At 35.2% G+C, this 22,386-nt stretch overlaps 1 protein-coding gene across 17 annotated transcripts in view; it reads left to right on the forward strand.

Annotated features, from left to right (window-relative positions):
* ZMYND11 (zinc finger MYND-type containing 11) overlaps positions 1-22,386 on the forward strand; it is a 147,978-nt gene that overhangs the window by 76,068 nt on the left and 49,524 nt on the right. For 15 of the 17 annotated variants that reach the window (XM_024580826.3, XM_045186949.3, XM_045186963.3 and 12 more), the window contains one exon: positions 18,992-19,151. In XM_024580826.3, coding sequence (XP_024436594.1) covers positions 18,992-19,151 — 160 coding nt within the window. Of the gene's footprint in view, positions 1-18,991; positions 19,152-20,937; positions 21,035-22,386 lie in introns of those variants that run through there. The other 2 variants (XM_024551050.4, XM_024551044.4) reach the window with 2 other exon arrangements.

Consider the following 22,386-nt stretch of genomic DNA (forward strand, 5'->3'; position numbering starts at 1 on the left):
TTTTTAATTTGTTTAGGAAGCACAATACTATTTTCCACATTTTACCTTTTCACCAGCAGTGCATGAATGTTGCAATTTCTCATTATCCTCATTAACACTTGTTTTCTGTTATCTTAATAGCAGTTACCCTAATGGGTGGGAGGTGGTATTTCATTGTGGTTTTGGTTTACATTTCCCTAATGATTAGTGATGTTGAGCATCTTTTCATGTGCTTATTGTCATGCATATATCTTCTTTGCAGACATGTCTATTCAAGTCCATTGTTAATCAAGTTGTTCATGGTTGGGTTTTCTGTATCTTCTGGACAATAATCTGTTATCAAACAACATGATTTGCAAATATTTTCTCCCATTTTAGTAGGTTGACTTATTACTAAGTGAATAGTGTCTCTTGTACAAAATTTTTAAATTTCTAGGAAGTCCAATTTGTTCATTTTTTTCTTTTGCCTGTGCCTTTGGTGTCATATCCAAGAAATCATGGCCAAGTACAATGTTGTGAAGCTTTGGTCCTATATTGTGAGTTTCATTGCTTTAAGGTCTGACATTTAGGTCTTTGATCCATGTTTACATTAATTTTTGTATATGGTGTTAGGTGTAAGGATCCAGCTCTATTCTATTGCTCACAGATACCCAGTTTTCCCAGCACAATTTGTTGAAAAGACTGTTGTCTATTGAGTGGTCTTGGCACTGTTGTCAGAATCATTTGAATGTATGTGTATGTGTATTTCTGAGCTCTGTGTTCTATGCCATTGATCTGTATATTTGTCTTAATGCCAGTACCCCCTAGTTTTGATTACTATAGCTTTGGTAGTAAGTTTTGAAATCAGGAAGTGTAAGAATCCTCTAGTTTTGTTTTTATTTCCAAGACTGGTTATTTGAGATCCCTTTAGATTTACATATAAATTTTAGGATAGGTTTTTCTATGTCTGAAAAAAAAATGGGATTTTGATGGTGATTTCACTGCATCTGTAGATCACTTTGGGTAATATTGGTATTTTAACTACTAATTATTCTAATCCATAAACATGTGATATGTTTCCATTTGTTTATATCTTTAATTTTTTTCAGCAGTTTTGTAGTTTTCATTGCATACATTTTTACCTTGTTGATTAATGCCTAAGTAGTTTATACGTTTTGCTGCTATTGTAAATGAAATTATTTTCATAATTTTCTTTTCAGACGATTGATTGATTGTGTACAGAAATGGAATTTGCCCTGGTCAGTATGACTCAGTTCCATAGACCAGAGGGTTGCGGGGTTTGAAACCTGGTCAGGGCACATACCTAGGTTGTGGATTTGGTCCCTGGTCTCATCAGGTATGAGAGGCAACCAATCAGTATTTCTCTCTGCCCCCCCCCCCCCTTTAATCAGTAAGCATGTTCTCAGGTGAGGGTAAACAACCGTAAATAAATAAATAAATGTATGTGTATAATTTTTTTTAAATTAAAGAAAAAGATGCCCTGGCTGGTTTGGCTCAGTGGATTGAGCGCCTGCCTGCAAACCAAAGGATTGTTGGTTCGATTCCCAGTTAGGGCACATGCCTGAGTTGAAGGCCAGGTCCCCAGTAGGGGGCATGCGAGAGGCAAACATACATTGATATTTCTTTCCGTCTGTCTCTGCCTCCCCATCTGCCTAAAAACAAACAAACAAACAAACAAACAAATAATGGAACTGATTTCTGTGTATTGACTTGTTATCCTGCTATTTCGTTGGATTTATTAGTTACAACAGCTTTTTTGTGAAGTCTTCAAAATTTTCTACATGTAAGATAATATCATTTGCACAGATAATTTTACCTCTTCCTCTCCAATTTGGATGCCTTTTATATTTTCTTGTCTAATTGCTCTGGATAGAATGTTTAATATTGTGTTGAATAGAAGTGGTGAAAGTTGCCTTTTTTCTGAGTTTAGAGGAAAAGTTTTGTCTTAAAATATGTTGTTCACTTTGGGTTTTTCATATATGGCTTATAGTATGGTGAGGTAGTTTCATTCTATGCCCAATTTGTTGAGTTTTTTAAGTCATGAAAGCCTGTTGAATCTTGTCAAATGCTTTTTTGTATCTATCGAGATTGACCATGACTTTTTATGTTTTATTAATGTGGTGTATCACATTTATTGATTTGTATATGTAGAAACAGCCTTGCATCTATAAAGCACCAAGGGCAGAGCATTACGGTTTAATTTTTTTTTTTTTTTGATTTCTAAAAGTAATATAACCATATTGGCGGATATTTGAAAAGTCGAAAGCAGCTTTGGTGGCTGTGGCTCATTTGGTTGGACGAGGTCCCACAAAGCACAGACTCTGAGGTCACCAGTTCTATTCCCAGTCAGGGCACATGCCTGGGTTTTGGACTTTATGCTCCATCCCCGGTCAGGGTGCTTGCAGAAGGCAACCAATCAATGTTTCTCTCTTATTGATGTTTCTTCCTTCCTTTTCTCCCTCCCTTCTCTCTCTAAAATAAAATAAAATAGAAATAATAATGAAAAATAGAAAGTAGGAAAATGATCATCTATAATTCTTCTACCCAAACTCAAGTAAGGGATCCATTTTAATTTATTTTTGGTTATTTTTCATGTTTTTTTTCTCACATTATCTAGCCTTTTTCCGTGATGTTACATGGTCACCATAAATTATCATTGGTAATTGTTGCATGATAGTCATCTGTTGAGTTTTCATTAATATACTTTGGAAGAGAGGAGGGATGAGAAGCAAGATAAACATTTGTTGTAAACTTTATATTATCTTTTTACCTTAAAACAACTGCATGTGTTGACACTGAATTTTACTTTATAAAAATGGACATTGGGATGCAAAGGGGTTCAGTAAGTTGTCCAGAGTCTTACAGCTAGTAAGTTGTAGAGCTAGTGTTTGAACTGATATCTATGTGACTTCAAAGGCTTGCTTTTTCCACTGTACTTCCATATTGTCTATATGTCATCTGTTGAATTCTTAAACACTTCTGTGTTTTTATTATACAAATATCCAGTAACACAAATAATTAGGTAAAAGCTGAATAAATGGTAATTAATGAAGGAACCATTCACTTAGAACACAGTAAGAGCTGGGCACTGGGCTGAGCACTGTATGTTTATTACATCATTCAGCTTTTATTACAACCCTATAGGTACCTGTTATCATCTGCTTTTCTTTATCACCATTCTGCCATTGTTACATTCTTGGATAACTGTATTTCCAATTTTTTCACTGTGTTTAGTGATGTTGCATTATTGCCTTTCCCCATGCTTTGAATTATTTCCTTGTGATGGACACTCAGGTTGTCTCCAGTTTCCTCTCTACCATAAATAACCAAGCATTGCTCTGATTTTTTACTACCACAATAATAATTTTATTTTTTACCTATATGAGGAATTCATTAGTGTGTATATCCAGGAACATATTTTTTATCGATTATAGAATATCTCTATACTTAATATCACTGGATTTTCAAGAGAGGATACCTCACTCTACATGTTCATTAGCAGTGAACACGGATTCAGTTTCCCCACGTGTCTGCATGTACTTGATGTTTTGTTCAGTTGCCCAAATGTCGCTCAGATACTGCGATTTGCATTTCTGTAATAATGAGTTTTAGGCAGCTACTGGTGTTCCTAGATGATTTGGGGCTTTCTTTTCTGTGGATACCTGTTTTTGTCCTTTGCTCATCTTCTAACTGGCGATGTTTTCTTTTTTTGTGATTTGTAGAAGCTCTTGTTACTCTAGACATTGAGTCCCTTATATACTTTATGCTTTGTAAACCTCTTTTCTCATACTGTCATCTCTTTGTTGAACAGAAAGTTTTAATTTTGATGTGTTAAAATTCAATCTTTTATGCTGATGTTTGTGCTTTTGCAATTTTATTTAAGGAATCCTCTTAATAAGGTCACAAGAATATTCCCATATATTTTCTTTTATTAATTACAGTTTTACCTTTCACAGGTCATTAGTCTATCTGTAGGTCTCTTTTTATATGGTGGTAGGAATTAATCCAGTGTTTTTCTCTATAATGAGTCTGCTTTCTTCTTTAGAATTTAAACTTTAAAGTTACAAACGCTTGTAGGAGATATTTTAGGGTACCTTATGGCATGCAATATAGTTTAATTATGTATTAGCAGTGCCCGTATTTGCTTACCCTCAGCGTCTGAAACCTTTATCCCATCACTGTGTAAGCTGTATAGGTAAGGATCTTTTTCTATTTTGTGTATTGGTATTTGTCAAGCACCAAAAAATAGTGACTGGCATATGACATTTACTCAACAATCTACAACAAATATTTGTTGAATGTTGCATGGATGTAAACTCTTAATTCTGCTTTTGTGAACTTGTCTCTTTCTAGCTTCACTCTAAGCATAGGTATAGTCCCTCATGATCACAACCCAAAGTCTGTGGTGGGTTTTTTTTTTTTTTTTTTTTTAAGCCACCAAGGCTTCCCTTCCTGGTGGGCCTCAACTACAGTGTTTATCTCCCTGGACCCCCTCAAGGTTTTTAAGGCTCTACTTAACTTCTGAGACTCTAGGTTGTCTCTTTCAGAATTAGCAGATGCCCCTAAATTAAATGAATTTTTTTTAAGTGTTTGGTTTGGTTTTTGTAGTTTTCAGTGGAAGGATTGATTTGAATAAGCTAATCAACCACTAATGGTAGCAGAACTGTGTCTGTGTAAACATGTGTGTGTATACACACACACAGTTTTAAATTTTGTCATCTGTAACAATATACCGTGAGCATTTTCTCATGTTACTTTTTTTAAACATTAATTTTATTAAATGCATTGTGTTCTATGGGATGGGTATATGTATAACTTATTTTCTTTTTTCCTTTTTGTTTTTAAAGATTTTATTTATTTACTTTTAGAGAGAGGGGAAGGGAGGGAGAAAGAGGGAGAGAAACATCAATGTGTGATTGCCTCCCACGTGGCCCACTCTGGGGACCTGGCCTGCAACCCAGGCATGTGCCCCGACTGGGGATGGAACTAGCGACCCTTTGGTTCATAGCCCATGCTCAATCCACTGAGCTACACCAGCCAGGCTGTATAACTTATTTTCATATTCATAATTTATTTTACCATTATAAGCATTTAGATCCTTTTTCCCCCTATAAAGTTTCATGATGTGAGGAACATTTTTCTACACAAATCTGTGTCCCATCCCAGATATTTCAAAAGAAGGAGAATTACTGAGTCAAATGATAGGGTATAACATTATATATTATGTTAACATTGATATATATTAACATCTATAAGGTGTTAATATATAACTGAAAAGTACTTCCCAGAAAGTGTTTTCAGTAACACTGTGTTGAGAGTGGCTATCTTAACGCATTTTTATCAGCATTTAGAATAATTTTAAATATCTTGCTTGCTTGACTGGCAAAATAGTTTTCTAAATTGTTTTTTAGTTTTGTATTTTAAGGATATAAGCTCTGTCATTATGATAAATTCTTTTTTTTATTGTTTGCTGTTGATTTGCAGGATTTAATTGGTGGTTATCGCTCCAGAGGCTTTGGAAAAATGGGTGTGTAATGCTTATGTCATGGAGAAATTCCACATTTCTTATCAAGTCATACATTTTGGATCTTCTCTGGGTTTTTTCCATACTATTTATTTAGAATGTCCTCCGATCCAATATCAAGAGATTAGATCTGTATTCATTTAAATTTTTATTTCAAGTTTTATGATTCCGATGTTTTTGGTTGAGTCTTTTTTCAGCTCGAGTCAGTTTACCAGGGCCAGTTGGGAGCCAAGGGTACTGAAATTATGGGGCAGTACTAACCTTATCCAAGTCATCTAGACACTTAACTTTGTTCTATTTCCATCACGGCGGAGGCTTCTGAACTGCATGATAGTGTGAAGCTGTTTGTAGGGACAAGAGGACAGTACAAGTGCTCATTATGTTTTCTAGTTAATAGAAAACATATCATTGCATTTTTGTGGTGGTTTCTTCTCCCCCAGGGTATGATCGTACTTATGGTTTTCTTGTTGGTGTACCCACCTCCCAAAATGTTTATGTCAAACAACGTGACACGTAATTCTGAGAATGAATCATCATTTACAAGGGTTAAAGATAAAACGGTTACTTTTAGGAAATTATGGCTGAAATTTCTTACTTTGTAAAAAATGTTAAATCTGCAATGGGTGTTACCATTAGCTATATATTTTTTGTTTTGGAACATGCTGAGTTATCTCACGGGAGATGAAACAAATGAGGATTTTGCAGTCTGTTGCTTGGATACACTCCACTGCTCTGCAGCAGTTGGGAAGTAGTGTCCTGGGGGAGATATAGGGAGAATTACAGGAAAGGAAGACGATGGAATGGGAGAAAATTAAAAAGTCACCGAAGAAAAAGGTCAGAGAAATTGTATACAACATTTAAATAATAGATATTTACATACCATTCATGACTTATGCTAAGTGAAATTAAAAGAGAGTAAATGGCCACTGTAAATGCATCTCAAATCCAAATAGCTATTTTTGCCTCTTTATTTGAAGAAGAAAAGTTCCTGGGTAAGCAGCCTATAAAAAAAATGAGAAATCTGGAATGACCTTAACCTGATTTAATAGCACAAAAGTATTTGTACTTGAAGAAAACCTGCCTGAGTACTTAATGACCTAAGTAAAGAAATAATGGATTTGGCACCCTTTGTTATATTTAAGGCGTCACATAAATTACTCAATTCGTCAGAATTTATTTGTGATTTACTCAAATATACTTAGCCTGCAATACACAGTAAAAGGACATTACTTCTCAATAACCTCTAGAGCCCTCTGGCTCATTTCTACTTTTTAAGGAAATTGATGAGAATCAATATATTTTCTAAAAGTATAGAAGAGTAGGGGAAAAGTAGGATTCCTCAAGTTTAGGCATTACTTTATGAACTTGTATTTGTTGACACTTCTGTGTTTTCTGTCACAGTAAGTATTAAACCAGACAATTTACATTGCTCATATAAGGTTTGGACTTACTGTATAGACCAGTGGTCCCCAACCTTTGTGGCACCAGGGACCATTTTCATGAAAGACAATTTTTCTATGGACAGGGGTGGGGGCGATGGTTTCAGAATGATTCAAGCACATTACATTCAAGCTCACCTCCTGCTGTGCAGCTCAGTGCCTAACATGCCCAGACCAGTACCGGTCCGTGGCCTGGAGGTAGAGAACCCCTGGCATAGTCCATGCACACATAAAGAAACCTGGCACATCAGCTGTGTTGATAGGTATGTTTTAACCCTTTGTCATATTTAGTATGTCTTCTCGCTAATTTATTGTTCCCTGTTTTAGTTTTTATTACTCTTAAAATTTGTAATCTTAATTTTGTGTTTAAATCTACCTTTTGCTTTGTTTCTTCCATTGTTATAATTTACAATTTGCCTCTCAAAGAGCTAATACTTTGTTCTAATTCTTATTTTCTATTATATTTATATAAGTCGTTCAAAATTTAAATGATATACATATAAATTATTTTTATGGAAATTGCTATTTAGTTATTCCACTATCACTTGCTAAATATTGTTACATTTTCCTTTCTTTCTTTCTTTTTTTTTTTTTGTTGTTGAAAGTTTCTGTACATACTTTTATTACCTTTCCCAGTCTCCCCCTTTGCAAAGTTGGGAACCTACCTGAGACTTGTCAGCGCTTACCATGGCGTCCTAGCCATAGCTCCCTTACTTGGGAAGGCTCCTAGGGAAGCTCTGGGAGATCCTGCCATGCACCATGTCACTGCCTGCCCCCAGAGCCGCCTGCATCTACATTTTCCCTTCTTTATTAATGCTTATCTTTTGCATTTAGATTCTTGTGTATTTGGACCCATTTCTAGATACTCTGATCTTTTGTATTGATCTTCAAATTTTTGTGTCATACTGCATTGCTTTTAAATTGTTGGTATTGTCACCTGTAATCAATTTCATACCAGCTTTATTATTGCCATTTTCTAACAGTACTTTATTTTTATTGGGCAGAATTAGTCATTACTCTTTTTTTCCTTTTAAACATTTTTATGATATCATCTGTTTGATTTTCGGATGGTTTTTAAACTCATGAAACCACATATTCAGAGATCCTGAATTGGTCCCTGGGACAGAAGAACAGTGGAAAAACTGGTAAAGCCTAAGTAGAGTCCATAGTTTAAAATACTGAAGTACAAGGTATACCTTGTTTTATTGCACTTCGCTTTATTGTGCTTCACAGATGTTGCAATGTTTACAAATGAGAGGCAAGACCCTCCTCTGCCAAAAAGATTATGACTCGTTTTATTTGCAGTAGTCTGGGACCATACTCCTAAAATCTTCAAGGTGTGCCAGTGTACTAGAATCAATTAATAAATTAAGGAATGTTTGGATGTTACCTAGATACTGTGGTAATCATTTTGCAATATATATAATAATTGAGTCATTATGCTGTGCACCTGAAACTAATGTAATGTTTTATGTCCATTATATCACAAGTAAGTTTTTAAAAACGAAATTAAAAAATTTTTTTAAAGGTTTCATTTATTTTAGACAGAAGGGAAGGGAGGGAGAAAGAGAGGGAGAGAAACATCAGTGTGTGGTTGCCTGTCACACCTCATGTTCATGAGGAAGGATTGTTCCTGGGACCTGGCCTACAACCCTGACATGTGCCCTGACTGGGAATCCAACCGGCAACCCTTTGGTTTGCAGGCTAGCACTCAAGCCACTGAGCCACATAAGCCAGAGCTAAAAAATTTTTTTAAATTATATTTTATTGATTATGCTATTATAGTCGTCCTGGTATTTTATTGATTATGTTATTACAGTTATCTTGATTTATCTCCCTCCATCCAATATACCCTACTCCCTCAGGTAATCCCCCTGCCGTTGTTCATGTCCGTGGATCGTGTGATAAGTTCTTTGGCTGCTCCATTTCCTATACTGTGCTTTACATCACCACGGCTATTCTTTAAGTACCTATTTGTACTTCTTAATCCCCTTAACCTCTTTACTCATACTCCCTGTCCCATCTGGCAACCTTCTGGTGTTTAACTTCTTTTCTCTTGCTTTTAAGAGTCTCTCTCCCTATTTTTAACCTTTGGCCTTTTAATAATGATGTATCTTGGAGTGGGCCTCTTTGCATCCATCTTAATTGGTACTCTTTGTGCTGCCTGGACTTGCATCTCTATTACCTTCACCAAATTCGGGAAGTTTTCTTTCACTATTTTTTCAGATAGATTTCCAATTTCTTGTTCTTTTTTTTTTCTCCTTCTGGCACCCCCATGAGGTGAATGTTGGACCTCTTAAAGTTGTCCCAGAGCCTGTTTACACCATCCTCAATTTTTTGGATTCTTTTTTCTTCTTGTTTGTGTGGTTGTTTTTTGGTTTTACGTTCCAAATCATTGATTTGATTCTTGGCTTCATCCATTCTGCTGTTGTTTCCCTGTAAATTGTTCTTTGTTTCAGTTAGTGGATCTTTTTTATACTGCTGAGGTCCTCATTAAGTTCCTTGACCATCCTTATAAACTGTTTTGAACTCTGCATCTTATAGATTGCTTATCTACATTTTGTTTAGCTCTTTTTATGGAGTTTTGATCTGTTCTTTCATTTGGGCTGTGTTTCTTGGTCTCCTCATTTTGACAGCCTCCCTGTGTTTGTTTCTGTGTCTTGGGTTGATCTGCTATGACTCCCTGTCTTGGTAGCGTGGCCTAATGTAGTAGGTGCCCTGTATGGCACAGCCTCCCCTATCACCCAAGCTGGGTACTAGAGGTGTATGTACCCTTTTTGTTGGGTGAGTACACCCTCTTCTTGTAGTTGAGCCTTGGTTGCTGTTGGCAGATCAATGGGAGGGATTTACCCATGCCAGTCGGCTGCAAGTACTGACTCTGGCCACTTACCACCAACCTCTGACCTCTATGGAGGATCAGCAGTGCAGGGGCAGGGTGGTGGTGCTCCATTGTGGTCTGTAGCTGTCCACTGAGTATGTTGGCCCTGGGGTTTCCCTGGGTGGTGCAGCCAAGATCAGCCTCCACCTGTGTTTTGCCCGTGTCACCCTGCCTGAACTGTAAAGCAGTCTGAGTTGTCTACTACTTGAACTGGGCTTGGAGATTCCCAGGTGAAATCAATTTGTGACTCTAATCTGGCTGCCACTATGGCTCACTGAAGCCAGCTCTTGTTTGGTAGGATTTACAAATTTGTAAAAGGAGCCAAGATAAGCCATTCATATGGAAAATCAGCTTTGGGTTGGCCTGTAATTGGGTTGAGTAGAGCCTCTTTGGATCTCCAAGGTGGGTCACATAGTGTTAGCCAGGAGTTTCAGATATGGCACCAGCCTACCAGCTCTGTGGGGGGATGGTTCAGCAAAGGGACAATGGCCTGTGCTCAACCCAGTGCCAGATACTTCAGTCTCTCCCTGTATACCACTGATGCCCTTCAAACTGCCATCTCAGTCCTGGAGCTCAGAGGGAGGGAGTCTGAGTAGGTGAGTGTGTGGGTTCCCTAAGAGTAACTATGTAGTGTTCCAGCAACCTCCTACACTGACTTAATCCACCCCCCGCCCACACACACACTGGTTTCCACATCAGAAGTTGTGGAAACTTATCTTTCTGGCACTGGAATCCTGGGCTGGGGGCCTGGTGTGGTTCTGGGACTCCTTGCTCCCAAGATATCCCTCCCAAATTTTTATCCACGTGGGTGTGGGGCCCAGTCCAAATGGATGTGGTTTCTTGAATTAGTAGATGTAAGACTTCATTCAACTTGATTTCATAGTTGTCAGACTTCCATTCAACTCTATTTCTGACATTCCTGAGTGATGGTTGTTCTGTATTTTAGTTGTAATTTTGATGTGGTTGTGTGAAGAGGTGAGCCATGACTGCCTATGTCATCATCTTGACTGGAAGCCTAAAATGAAATTCTGATGATTGTAGTATTTTATGTAAGATGCTAACATTAGAAGCTGGGTAAAGGGTATATGGGAATTTTACTATTTTGCAACTGTTTTGCAAGTGTAAAGTTAATTTAAAATAAAAGATTTTATAAGATTGCATTGAAATTTTCTCATACTCATGTATATTCAAGCATCTGTCTAATGTAATTTGTCTTCTGCTCGTACCGTTGGCACCTTTCCTAGCTGCAACTGCAGATAGATCAGCAAATAGGTCCTGCAATTGGAAGGCCTTAAAGGAGGGAAGTAAATAGCGCCTATTAAAAAAAAACTAAATGCAAATGTAACAAATACTTAAAATAACGTATGCTTGTTTATAGTCTCTAGGTGACACTTTTTAATGCATGTTAAATTACTTAACACTTTAATTTTCCTATTCAGAAAACAAAATCCCCTTCTCTGAACTGGTACATTCCCAGACTGTAACAGTACTAGGAGGAAGCACTTTTTGATATTGACATAATCATGTTCTGTATAGAATTAATCCTTCATCCGTATCCTCTACTGATCATCCTGTCCCTGTGAAAAGGGCTCCCCGAGTCCATCCTGAATCCTTCCTCATGAACATTTTTGTGGCAATTCAAGAGCAACAGTCTATAATAAATGCCTTTAGCTGACTTCAGCTCTCTTTGAACTACGGAAGGTGAGCTCAACATGCTATCACTAAGGAGAAAGGAAAGCTCTTCCTTTACTGTGTCTTGACGCAAAACTGTAAAGATGTTGGAGTGCACAGAAGCTAAGAAGACCATCTGTGTGGTTAAATTCAGTGGATTAAAATAAAACAAGGAATACTAGAATGTAATGCTATTTTTGTTTTCGTTTAAAAAGATACAGCAAACTGGGACTGATGAGGAATTTCCTTAATAAAAGATAACTACCAATATCCTGTGGCCGCAATCATATTTGTATTTATATTTATCAGTTTATATTGATCAATAACCTTTGGCAATTGTCATGTTTAATGGTTGAACTATTGTAAGAATCCCTTCCAAATCTGAAACAAGGATACACACTATTACCTAGAGTGTATATTGTACTAGAAGACCAATCAGTATAATAAGAAAAGACAAGTTTAATAGACTCCCTTAGACAATAGTCTTAAGTTAGACAAACATAAAACTAATAAGACAGTTTAGCACGGTTTCTGAATAGATATTAGCAACCACCAACCAGAAAATATCAAATCCCCTTTTCAAAGGAATCAAAAATACGCACTACCTAGAAAAACCCAAAAGGTATGTAAATATTTTATGCAGAAAAATATTATAAAACTTTATTAAGGACATAGAAGAACATACAAATGAATGAGCAGATATACCAAGTACATCAGTGGAAAGACTTAATTTTGTGATGCTTGTTCTCAGATTAATCAAAATTCCAACAATGTTTTTTTATGGATATTGGAAAACTGATGCTAAAATAATTTTGGATGAGTAAAAGGCCAAGATGAGTTTGAAAAGGAGGGGAACTACCTAAGATTGGGAGTCTTATGTGGGAGAAAGGAACTTTCATAACATTGCTGGAGTAATGGTAAATGGTAGCTACTTTAAAAAGTAAAACTAGTTTTTAGCTAATACATGCATGCATCAACAAAACCTTTAAGGGCATATTGTGAAGAAATCTTCCTGTCTCTCTGCTGAACTCAGTTCTCCTGGAAGTAACCTTTTGACAGTTCCTGGAATATACCTCTTGAGCTCTTGTACATATATAGAGATTATTATATAATACTTTCCAGAAGTGTTACCATTTTATACAATGAGATCTTTTCCACTGACTTTCTTTTTTAAAAAATTGAGGTATAATTGATGAATAACCTTATATTAATTTCACGTATACAACGTAATGACTCGATATTTGTATGTATTGCAAAATGACCACCACAATAAATCTGACATCCATCATCATACTTAGTTTTTGTGATGACGAATTTTAAAATCTTCTATCTTAGTAACTTGGAAATATGCAGCATGCTGTAGTCATCATGTTGTACTTTACAACCCTATTTTACTTTATTTTACTTTATTTTATAGCTGAAAGTCTGCACCTTTGACACCTGTTGGCAGTTATTTCACCCCCTTCACCTCCCTACCTTTGGAAACCACCAGTCTGTTCTTCATATGTATGAGCTTCAATCTTTTTCTTTTTCCTTTTCTTTCCTTCCCTTTCCCCTTTCCCTCCCCTCCCCTCCCCTCCCCCCCTTCAGGATTCCACATATATATAAGTGAGAACATATGGTGTTTGTCTCTCTCTCTGTCTGACTTGCTTGACTTATAATTCCCTCTATCAGGGATATCCAACCTTTTGGCATCTCTGGGCCACACTGGAAGAAGAGTTGTCGTCTTGGGCCACACATTAAATACATTGCGACACACGTAATCACAAACATGTTTCATGATACTTTCAAATAAATTTATAGTTTTGTGCTGGGCCACATTCATAGCCATCCTGGGCCACATGTGGCCTGCGGGCCGCAGGTTGGACACCCCTGCTTCTAGGTTATCCATACTGTCGCAAATGGCAAAATTTCCTTCATTTTTATGCCTAATATTTAATTATATATACAAAGTATATTTTCTTTATCCAGTTTTTCAATCATTGGACACTTAGGCTGTTTTTGTGTCTTGGCTGTTGTAAATAATGCCACAATGAACATGTGGTGCTTATATCTTTTCGAATTACTGTTTTCATTTTCTTTGGATTAAATACTTGGAAGTGGAATTACTGGATCGTATGGTAGTTCTCTTTTTAATTTTTTGAGAACCTCCATACTGTTTCCCATAGTGGCCGCCCCAGTTTACATTCCCATTAACAGTGTACAAGGGTGCCCTTTTCTTCACATCTTTGCCAAGACTTATGTCCTGTCTTTAATGATAGATGTTTGAACTGGTGTGACGTTATATCTTATTGTGGTTTTAACTTGCATTTCTCTGATGATTATTGATGTTGAAAAGTCTTTTCATTTGTCTTTTGGGCTTTTTTAATGTCTTCTTTGGAAAAATATCTATTATTCAGATCTTCTGCCCTTTTAAAAATAAGATTTTTTTCAAGCTATTGAGTTGTATGACTTCTTTATCTATTTCAGATATTAGTTCCAGTACCATGGTTTTTTAAAAATATAACGTGTTAGAGTTATGTCATCATAGCATCTATAATACTGCTTCATTTCTTTAATGATTGTATAATAACCCTTGATATGATTATCTTATAAATTAGCCTGTCCCCTAAAATGTATATTTAGATTGTTTCTAATCTTTTCTTGCTGGCAACAATGTTAAAATGAATTTCCTCTTGTCTGCTATTTCACATAGATAGTATTTCTAGAAGTGGAATTGTGATACTGCCACACAGGCCTCTGCAGTACTAATTTACATCTCACCAGTGACGTGTTTTCCCACTGAGCCCAATCCACCAGTGTAGTGTGTCAGACTTTTTGTCTTTATGAGCCTGACAGATAAAAAATGCTATTTTGTGGGTTTTCTTAGGTCTTTTATTATACGGTAAAGCGTATTTCCCATCCCTGACTGGTTGGCTCAGTTGGTGGGAGCATCATCCCATGTACCAAGAGGTTGAGTGTTCAATCCCCAGTTGAGGTGTGTACAGGAGGCAACCAATTGACATTTCTTGTTCTGTCTCTCTCTTTCTCTCCTCCTTTTCCCCTTCACTCTCTCCTTACCCTCATTCTCTCTCCTCTTCCTTCCTCTCTAAAATCAGTAAGCATATTCTCAAATGAGGATTTAAAACAGTATTTCCCAGCTTAATTTTGCTTGTGTTTTTCTGCTACATAGAAATTGCTGATTTTGTGGTAAATTTTTAATCTTTTTTTATATCACTTTGGCATTTGTTTTAAACTTGGAAAGGTTTTCTCACACCATGATTACTCTTCAGTCTTTCCCTTCTAATAATTTTTGGTTTTGTTTTTAATATTTAATTCCGATCTCCAGTATTTATTTGTGGGTATAGACTAGGGTAAGACTACATCTCTACTTTTTTTTACGTAGCCCAAGGTCCCAATGCGATAAGTTGATTAATCAGTCTTTCACCCACTAATTTAAAATGCTGTCTTTATTATAATCTAAATGTGTACTTGAGTCTCTTTCTGAACTATATGTTTTGTTCCAATAGTCTGCTCTCCATGCACTAGTTCCATGGTATTTTAATTACTTTGGTACTATAATGTTTTCAAATGTGATTTAACTCTTAAGGAATTTTCCTGGGAAGTTCTTACTGAATTTTCTACAGAAATTTAGAATGCACTTTCCTACTCTGTGGTGGTGTTAAATTATCGTAAAGGCAATTTGGATTTTGTTCTCTTTCAACCACATATCAGGTGTGTCTTTCCATTTGTTCATCTTCTTTTGTGTCAGTAGAATTTCAGAGTTTTCACATAGATCTTGTCATTTCTTCTATATTTTACTAGGTATTTTATTTTTCTTTTTGTAAATGATTGTAGTCTTGTCTTATTTTAAATCTTAAGACTAGTTTTTTAGTTTGTATAGATGAAGCCTGTTAACTTTAGTATATTAATTTGTACCCATACAAGTAATTGATAAATTATTTGATGATTTATGATTGCACATCAGTTGGTTTTCTTGATGCTTGATCTGCAAATAATAATCATTTTAACTCCTTACCAACATTTATACCCCATTTCTTTCTCTATTTCAACCATGTTGGTTATCTTTGGCAGACTGTTAAAGACATCTTTGAATATTTCTGATTGGGTTAAGGAAGTACTTACTCATTTCTATTTTGTTAGGGGCTGGATAATGAATTTTACTAAATACCTTCTCAATACGTACAGAGTTCTTAATGATTTCTCACTTTTGACTTAAGAATTGAATAAATTATATCTCTGGATTTCTTAATATTAAGTATTCTTAGAAATCCTGAAATTAAACACTTGGTTATGGTATATTATTTTGACATTTAGATTTAATAACATTTATTAATTTAGGTTACTATTTAACATTAGACTGTATATTTGAATATTTTATTTAGTATTTTTACCAGTATTCCTAAGGGACATTCTTTTTCTATGCCTTTTTTGTGGGGGTTGTTACCATTATTAGGCTGGATCCCTTGCTTTTCCTTCTTTACTCTGTGTTGGAAGTGTTTAAATCACATTGGAGTTGTGTGGTCATTAAAAGTTTGTTAGGTTTACCATATGAATTTGTTCCTACCTTGTGTTTTTGGGGAAGTTCTTTTTCAACATCCTCTTTCTTTAGAAATTGTCCTTTTTAACAATTCTATTTTTCTATGGGCAAGTTTTGGGCATTTATATTTTCCAAGAAAATCGTAGTGCTTTTCATGTATTTTTGCACAGAAATGAACATAGTAGTTGCTTATGGCTATTTTAATTTCCTTTTTACATATTGTTATGTCTCTGTACACATTTCTTTGTATGTTTTTGTGCTTTATTTCTTCATTGTTGATTAGATCAGCTAAATGATATCTCTTAGTTTTCCTTAAGAAGGAGTTCTTGGATTAATATTGTTCTATAATTTTTGCTTTTTAACTAGCACTGCTTTAGCTTTTTAATAGTTTTTTTTGAAATTTTTAGAAAATCTTTTTGATTCAGTGGTTTATAAGAGTTTTTTAGTCTTGCTATTAATATCTGATTTAATTTCATGGTCACTAGCAAATGTCTACCAGTTTTGAAGTCTGTTAGCATTGTCTTTATGGCTGATTTTATGCTCAGTTTTAATGACTGATATTTGGACCTATCGAAGGTAGTTTTTGCGTTTCAGAATAAATTCACCTGGATTTATTTTATTGATAAACTTAATTAATTAAAGGTCTTCTGTGTCCTTAATTTTGTTTGCTTGATGGTTTTGTGGACTGAGAGAAGTGAATTAAAGTCTCATAATTCTGTATTCCTGTCAGTATTTTCTTTATTCTTACAGTTTTTGCTTTATAACTGCCGGTGCCCTGTTTGCCTTTTCAAAAAATGATTTCTGCCCAATCGCAGTGTTGATCACAGCTTCATTTGGATTGTATTTTTGTGCTATGACTTTGCCCATTCTTTTTCAGTCTTTCTGTCACTATAAGTGTGTCTCTCCAAGACAGTGCTTTTTTTTTTTTTGCTTTGTGATTCAGTTTATCTTTTGAATTGTTGAGTTTAACCAATTTGTTTTTATGAAAAAGACAAATTTACTTAGCTTTGGTTCCCTGATTATATTTAATATACTACCTGTTTTTGTTTCTTGTTTTTATTTTAGTACATAATGTGTCTTTTATGGGTTTCTTTAGATAATTTGAAAAGTTTGTATTTTCTAAGGACTAGTTTCACAAGTTTAAATAGTATACTTAATTCCTAAGATAATGTCTCCTGGCTCCGTACAGTAAACAGGGAGAATATTAGTACATTTTTACTTTGGCTTATCTCCCATCTCTACATTCAAAACTTCAGTGCAGGAGAATGTTGATGCTCTCTCAGCTGATCGGAAGAAACAGTTTTCAGGGACATACCTTACTCAGGTTGATTATTTTTGTTAGTGTCGACTTTTGTATATCAAAATATACATGACTTATCACCTCAGACTACTAGTCAGTAAAAGTGACAAAATCAGTGTATGTGGACTAACTTCACCTTCATCTTCTCCCACTCCCATTTGTTATTACTGCAACTCTGCTTTGTCAGGGCCAATGTTAGGTTCACCACAATCCCATGTCTCTTTCTTCTTAGCCCTTCAGTTAATGCATTGGCAGAGAAACTAGACATTTTATTATCTTCCTGAAATGGCAAATACAGAAGGCTCGCCATAAGTCCTTTGCATAAGGTTTACTACTTTTCTTTGTTGAAATTTGTCTTCTGAGTTTAGAAGGTTCTTCAGTGATGCATTCTTGCATTTTTCAAAAGATTTGTTTTGATGCTGATACTTAAATGACAAATAAATTGGTATACATTCTTGTCTTACTTATTTTCTGTGAGGTCTCTAAGTGTTGACCCCCAGTCTTCCACCATGGAATGTCTCTGGAGAGTCTAGGGCTAGCCTGATTTCTCATATGTCTTTTTTTAAACACTTTTTTAATAAAATATTTTATTTATTTTTACAGAGAGGGAAGGGAGGGAGAAGAGGGAGAGAAACATCAGTGTGGGAGAGAAACATCAATGCAAGAGAGAAACATTTATCTGTTGCCTCTCATATGCGTCCTGACCTAGGACTGAAACCGCATCCTGGGCATGTGCCCTGGCTGGGAATCTAACTGATGACCTTTTGCTTTGCAGGATAACACCCAACCAACTGAGCCACACAGGTCAGGGCTCATGATACATTTTTGTTTCTGGGTATCCAAACAGACTCTGGGATGTCCAATAGTTTACTGATATAGAGGGTTTGATGGGAGGGGAATGAAAAATGGTACAAATTCACCAGTCTCTATAACATTTTATTCCTTAAAAAGCAAAAAAAAAAAAAAGATATGAAGCAAATATGACAAAAAGTTAACATGAGTTTAGTATAATTGGTGAATACAAGGGTATCCCCAATAGTATTCTTTGTGGTACAGGGCATGTTTGAAATATTATATTTATTATATTTAAAAAATGCCATGTAACTGTAAGTCAGGAAGAGCTTGTATGCTTTAGTGATCCAGTCCAAAGTATAATTTATTGAAAATCAATTTTTGCTTTATTAGTCACAAATACTCTTGTTTTCTTTATATGGTAAGAACCACTCATGTAATTCCTATATTTTCTTTGGTGACATTTCCTAAGTTTTGAATAAAAGCACTTTGCATTCTAAAGTTCTGTGGCTGGAGATTATAAAATTCTAAGTTTAGAATCCGCAGAGTACAAGTTAGTGATATTTGCCCCAGAGACTAAAAGTAAATGGTATGTGTTACTAAAATCTGATTTATGTGTATATTTGCTGGTTTGGTACTATTTTGAACAAATATTCCTCTAAATATACAAAATAGGATTGAGGTTTAAAATACAGTAATTGAGAAAGTATTCAGGACTCCCTTCCTTCTTTCCTTCCTGCAGGGCTCTCATAAGTACAAGTTGTAATAAGAGAAAAACAAATCGTCTCTGTTTTCTTATTTTTGTTCATTTTTATGTTTTAGTACTAAAGGATTTTTAAGGGTTTTTTTTTTTCCCTTCTGTGTTCAGGTACATGTCTCGAGTCCACGGTATGCATCCAAAAGAGACCACCCGTCAGCTGAGCTTGGCTGTGAAAGATGGTCTTATTGTTGAAACTCTCACTGTGGGCTGCAAAGGTTCAAAAGCTGGTATTGAACAAGAAGGATATTGGTTGCCAGGAGATGAGATTGTAAGTATGTTTTATTTGATAAATTTGGAGAAGCTGACTTTTAACTTTTTGAACATTAAATACAACCTTTAGAAACTCATCTTCAGAAGTTTAGTAATATTTCACTGAAAATTTTTTTTATTAATATTAAGGACCTACATTGGTGGAGTAGACACATGCTTTCCTGTTTCTTTAGTAAAAGAAACCTCACTTTTACAAAGAACCTACTTCTGTGTAGGTTACCTTGAATCTGAAAAATAGAAACAAAACAAGCAAGAGCCCTTTTAATGTACACACAATTAATGGTATTTCTATAATAAAAATTAGTAAAAAAATGTTTCAGTGCAGGAGAACGTTGATGCTCTCTCAGCCAATTGGAAGGAACAGTCTTTTCAGGGACATACCTTACTCAGGTTGAATTATGTCAGAGCCAAAGCTTCAGGAGGGTTTGCATGGGGCAAGGTTCCAAATGTTAGACATCCCTGGCTAGTGTCTTCTTTGATTAGTGTGACTATAGTGGGTTTTGTGGCACTTGGACAAAAATCATAAGAAAGTTAATTTTCTTTATATTTTTACATAGTTCTTACTATTTTGAATTCTTTTTTAAGTTATATTTTAATCTTCTATTTCCTTTTAGTATATAATTTTATACTCAGGGTTATGTAAAAAGTAAATTTTTTTTTATGTAAAGACTGGTTTCATGTGTAAAATTTCCATCTTCCTATCTCATTAGTTTTTGATATTTCTAACACCTTGATTAAAAAGTCTTAATTTTTGCAGTGGAACATCATTTAAGATGATAGGTTTCATATTTAATACATGTTAGTTTTTTTAGTTTCTAAAAGGAATAGATTTAGTAATTAGATATTTTGAGAGTATTTCCTCATGAAACCAGATTCTCTGCAATCTGAAATTACAAAAAACAACACAAAATTTTGAAATTAATTCTTTGTGGAAGCATTTCCTAAAACCTTTGAATAGTGTTTTACTTTCTGGCTTTACAGTCGATGAGCCAGCAACACACTTGAAATAGTCAGCTCTGTACAGTGAATTCATAGCATGTCCCCTGTGGAGAGCTGGGCCATAGGATGCAGTACAAGAAGTTACAAACTTAGAGAACCTGTTCAGTGTTAACACTGTTTTTGTCAGTTAATACCTTCACAGTTTCAGGAAAGAAAATTCACATTTTCCACAAACAAAACACAGAAGAAAAATGTTTAATTTCACTGGTATCATTTGATTTGTACACTAAAAGTGTTCTTGTAAACCTAAGTGAAAAATATTTATATCAGAATAATTTTTCTTTTGACTTCCATACAGAAAAATACAGCTTTGTTGCCAGCAAAGAAATTCTGGGTGTCGAGACATAATAATATCTGTCTACATTGGATGTTCAAAAGGAAGGCCATTGATAATTGATAGCCTATTTATACTCAGAATAATCTAGATAATATAACATTTCTAATCCCAAAACACTTGGAAAATTACAAATTTAGTATAGAAGGCAATCCTGATAATTTCTGAGATTTATATAGTAATTAACCAGTAGTAAATACAACTTAATCACAGGATTTTGGTTTGTAGGTCACATACATTTTTTCATAAAAGTGATTTTAGTTCTCTTTACTTTTTAGATTTATGCTTTTCCATGTGTTTTTCCTCTTTGATTTGACGTTTCCTTGTTCAGTTTAATTCAACAAGTGGCTGATGAGTTATGTTCACCACTGCTTTAGGTTATATATTCAGTATTTATTTTTACATGTTCTTACTGCATATATTTATAGCAGCATCCTTTTCTTTTTTCTAGATGAAATCTTATATGTAAATCAAACAACCGGTATACAGATTTTGTTAATTCATGTTGGTCCTTATTCACATTTTTATGCAAAGTATACATGTATGATGTAAGTATAAGTGAGTATGTGAAAAATTGTGCTTAGTTTATAAAATATGCAGATATTAAAAATTCAGAGGCAACATTACATAGCAGAAAGAGGTAAGGTCTTATATGTATAATAGACAGTCACTGGATCTGTATTTAAGGCATAACTATAAAATGATGAGATTAATTATTTGTGTAACTCATGACTGTGGCTGGTATACCACCTGGCTACTTGGACTATCGTGTGCTACAATTGTCATGCCCTAAAAATACTCTAGAAGGACACCTGTGTTGCACTTGGCACAGCACAATCATCTCACACTTGCCAGTTCTGTGTTTAGGAACTGTGTGGTACATGCAGGTTGGCCATTATGTATGGGGCCAGTTGTGAACCACACAACGTAGAAAGTACCATTCAGTTCTGAGACATCATATACTTGTATGCTTATTCATCAGTCTTCTAGCTTATGGCAGTAAAGTGTCTTATTCTAACAAAAGCAGTCTTAGGGAAGGGTCACCTTTTCTGATTTGCAAAAGGAAATCTGTGGGCTAGTGACAGACAGCCCTGCATGCTGGTGACTGAGTCTGGGACCCTTCTTTGTAGTTTCTCTACCTTGTATATGATATGCTGCCTCTAAAAATTTGAGTTTTTAAATTGAAAGATGTATATTATTCATCTTGTTAACTTCCTTACTTAGTATCAAAAAAAGAAAAGTAGGTATATAGCCTTGGGAAGGAATGGTATCGGATTTTTTGGGTATTCATTTTTAAATATTTAATTCAAAGTTACAGATATTCCTCTCCTAGGGAAATTTGTCATTTGAAAAATGGGTAGTAAAGCATCTCCTCTTTTCCTTCTATAGCCTCTAAAAATAGTTGGCAGTATCTCAGAGGTGTGGAAAAAGTTGATTTCTTTTGATAAGTTATATCCCACAGGTTACATCCCCTGAAATAACTTTGTATTAGTAAAGAGGTTGGACTCTCCTTGTTTTCACTTCCACAATTATGGTGAGAAAGACAAGGTAGACAAGAGTGCAGTTTTCTTTATGCCACTCAACTATAGTTGAGCAAAGAGTTTGTTGATGTTTTTTATTCCACCTCTGCTACCCTCCCCCCGTGCTTATTTGTTTTAACTTCATTCAATTGAAAAATATGCATATCTTGAGCAAAATTATTTTTATTAAATCCAGCAATGATATAAGCCTAACTCTAATAATATGTCAGGATATAATTATATATAATCTATAAGAGGAAGACACCTGTGTACATCAAACATGGTGGCCTTCGTTGTACTGAGATTCCTTTTAGACTAGAATGATTTTTAGACAGTTGAAATGCTATTCTCTACTGCCATTTTGAGCCCTAATGAAATGA

Source organism: Desmodus rotundus, chromosome 4, assembly GCF_022682495.2.
Source record: "Desmodus rotundus isolate HL8 chromosome 4, HLdesRot8A.1, whole genome shotgun sequence".
Taxonomy (NCBI): Eukaryota; Metazoa; Chordata; class Mammalia; order Chiroptera; family Phyllostomidae; genus Desmodus; species Desmodus rotundus.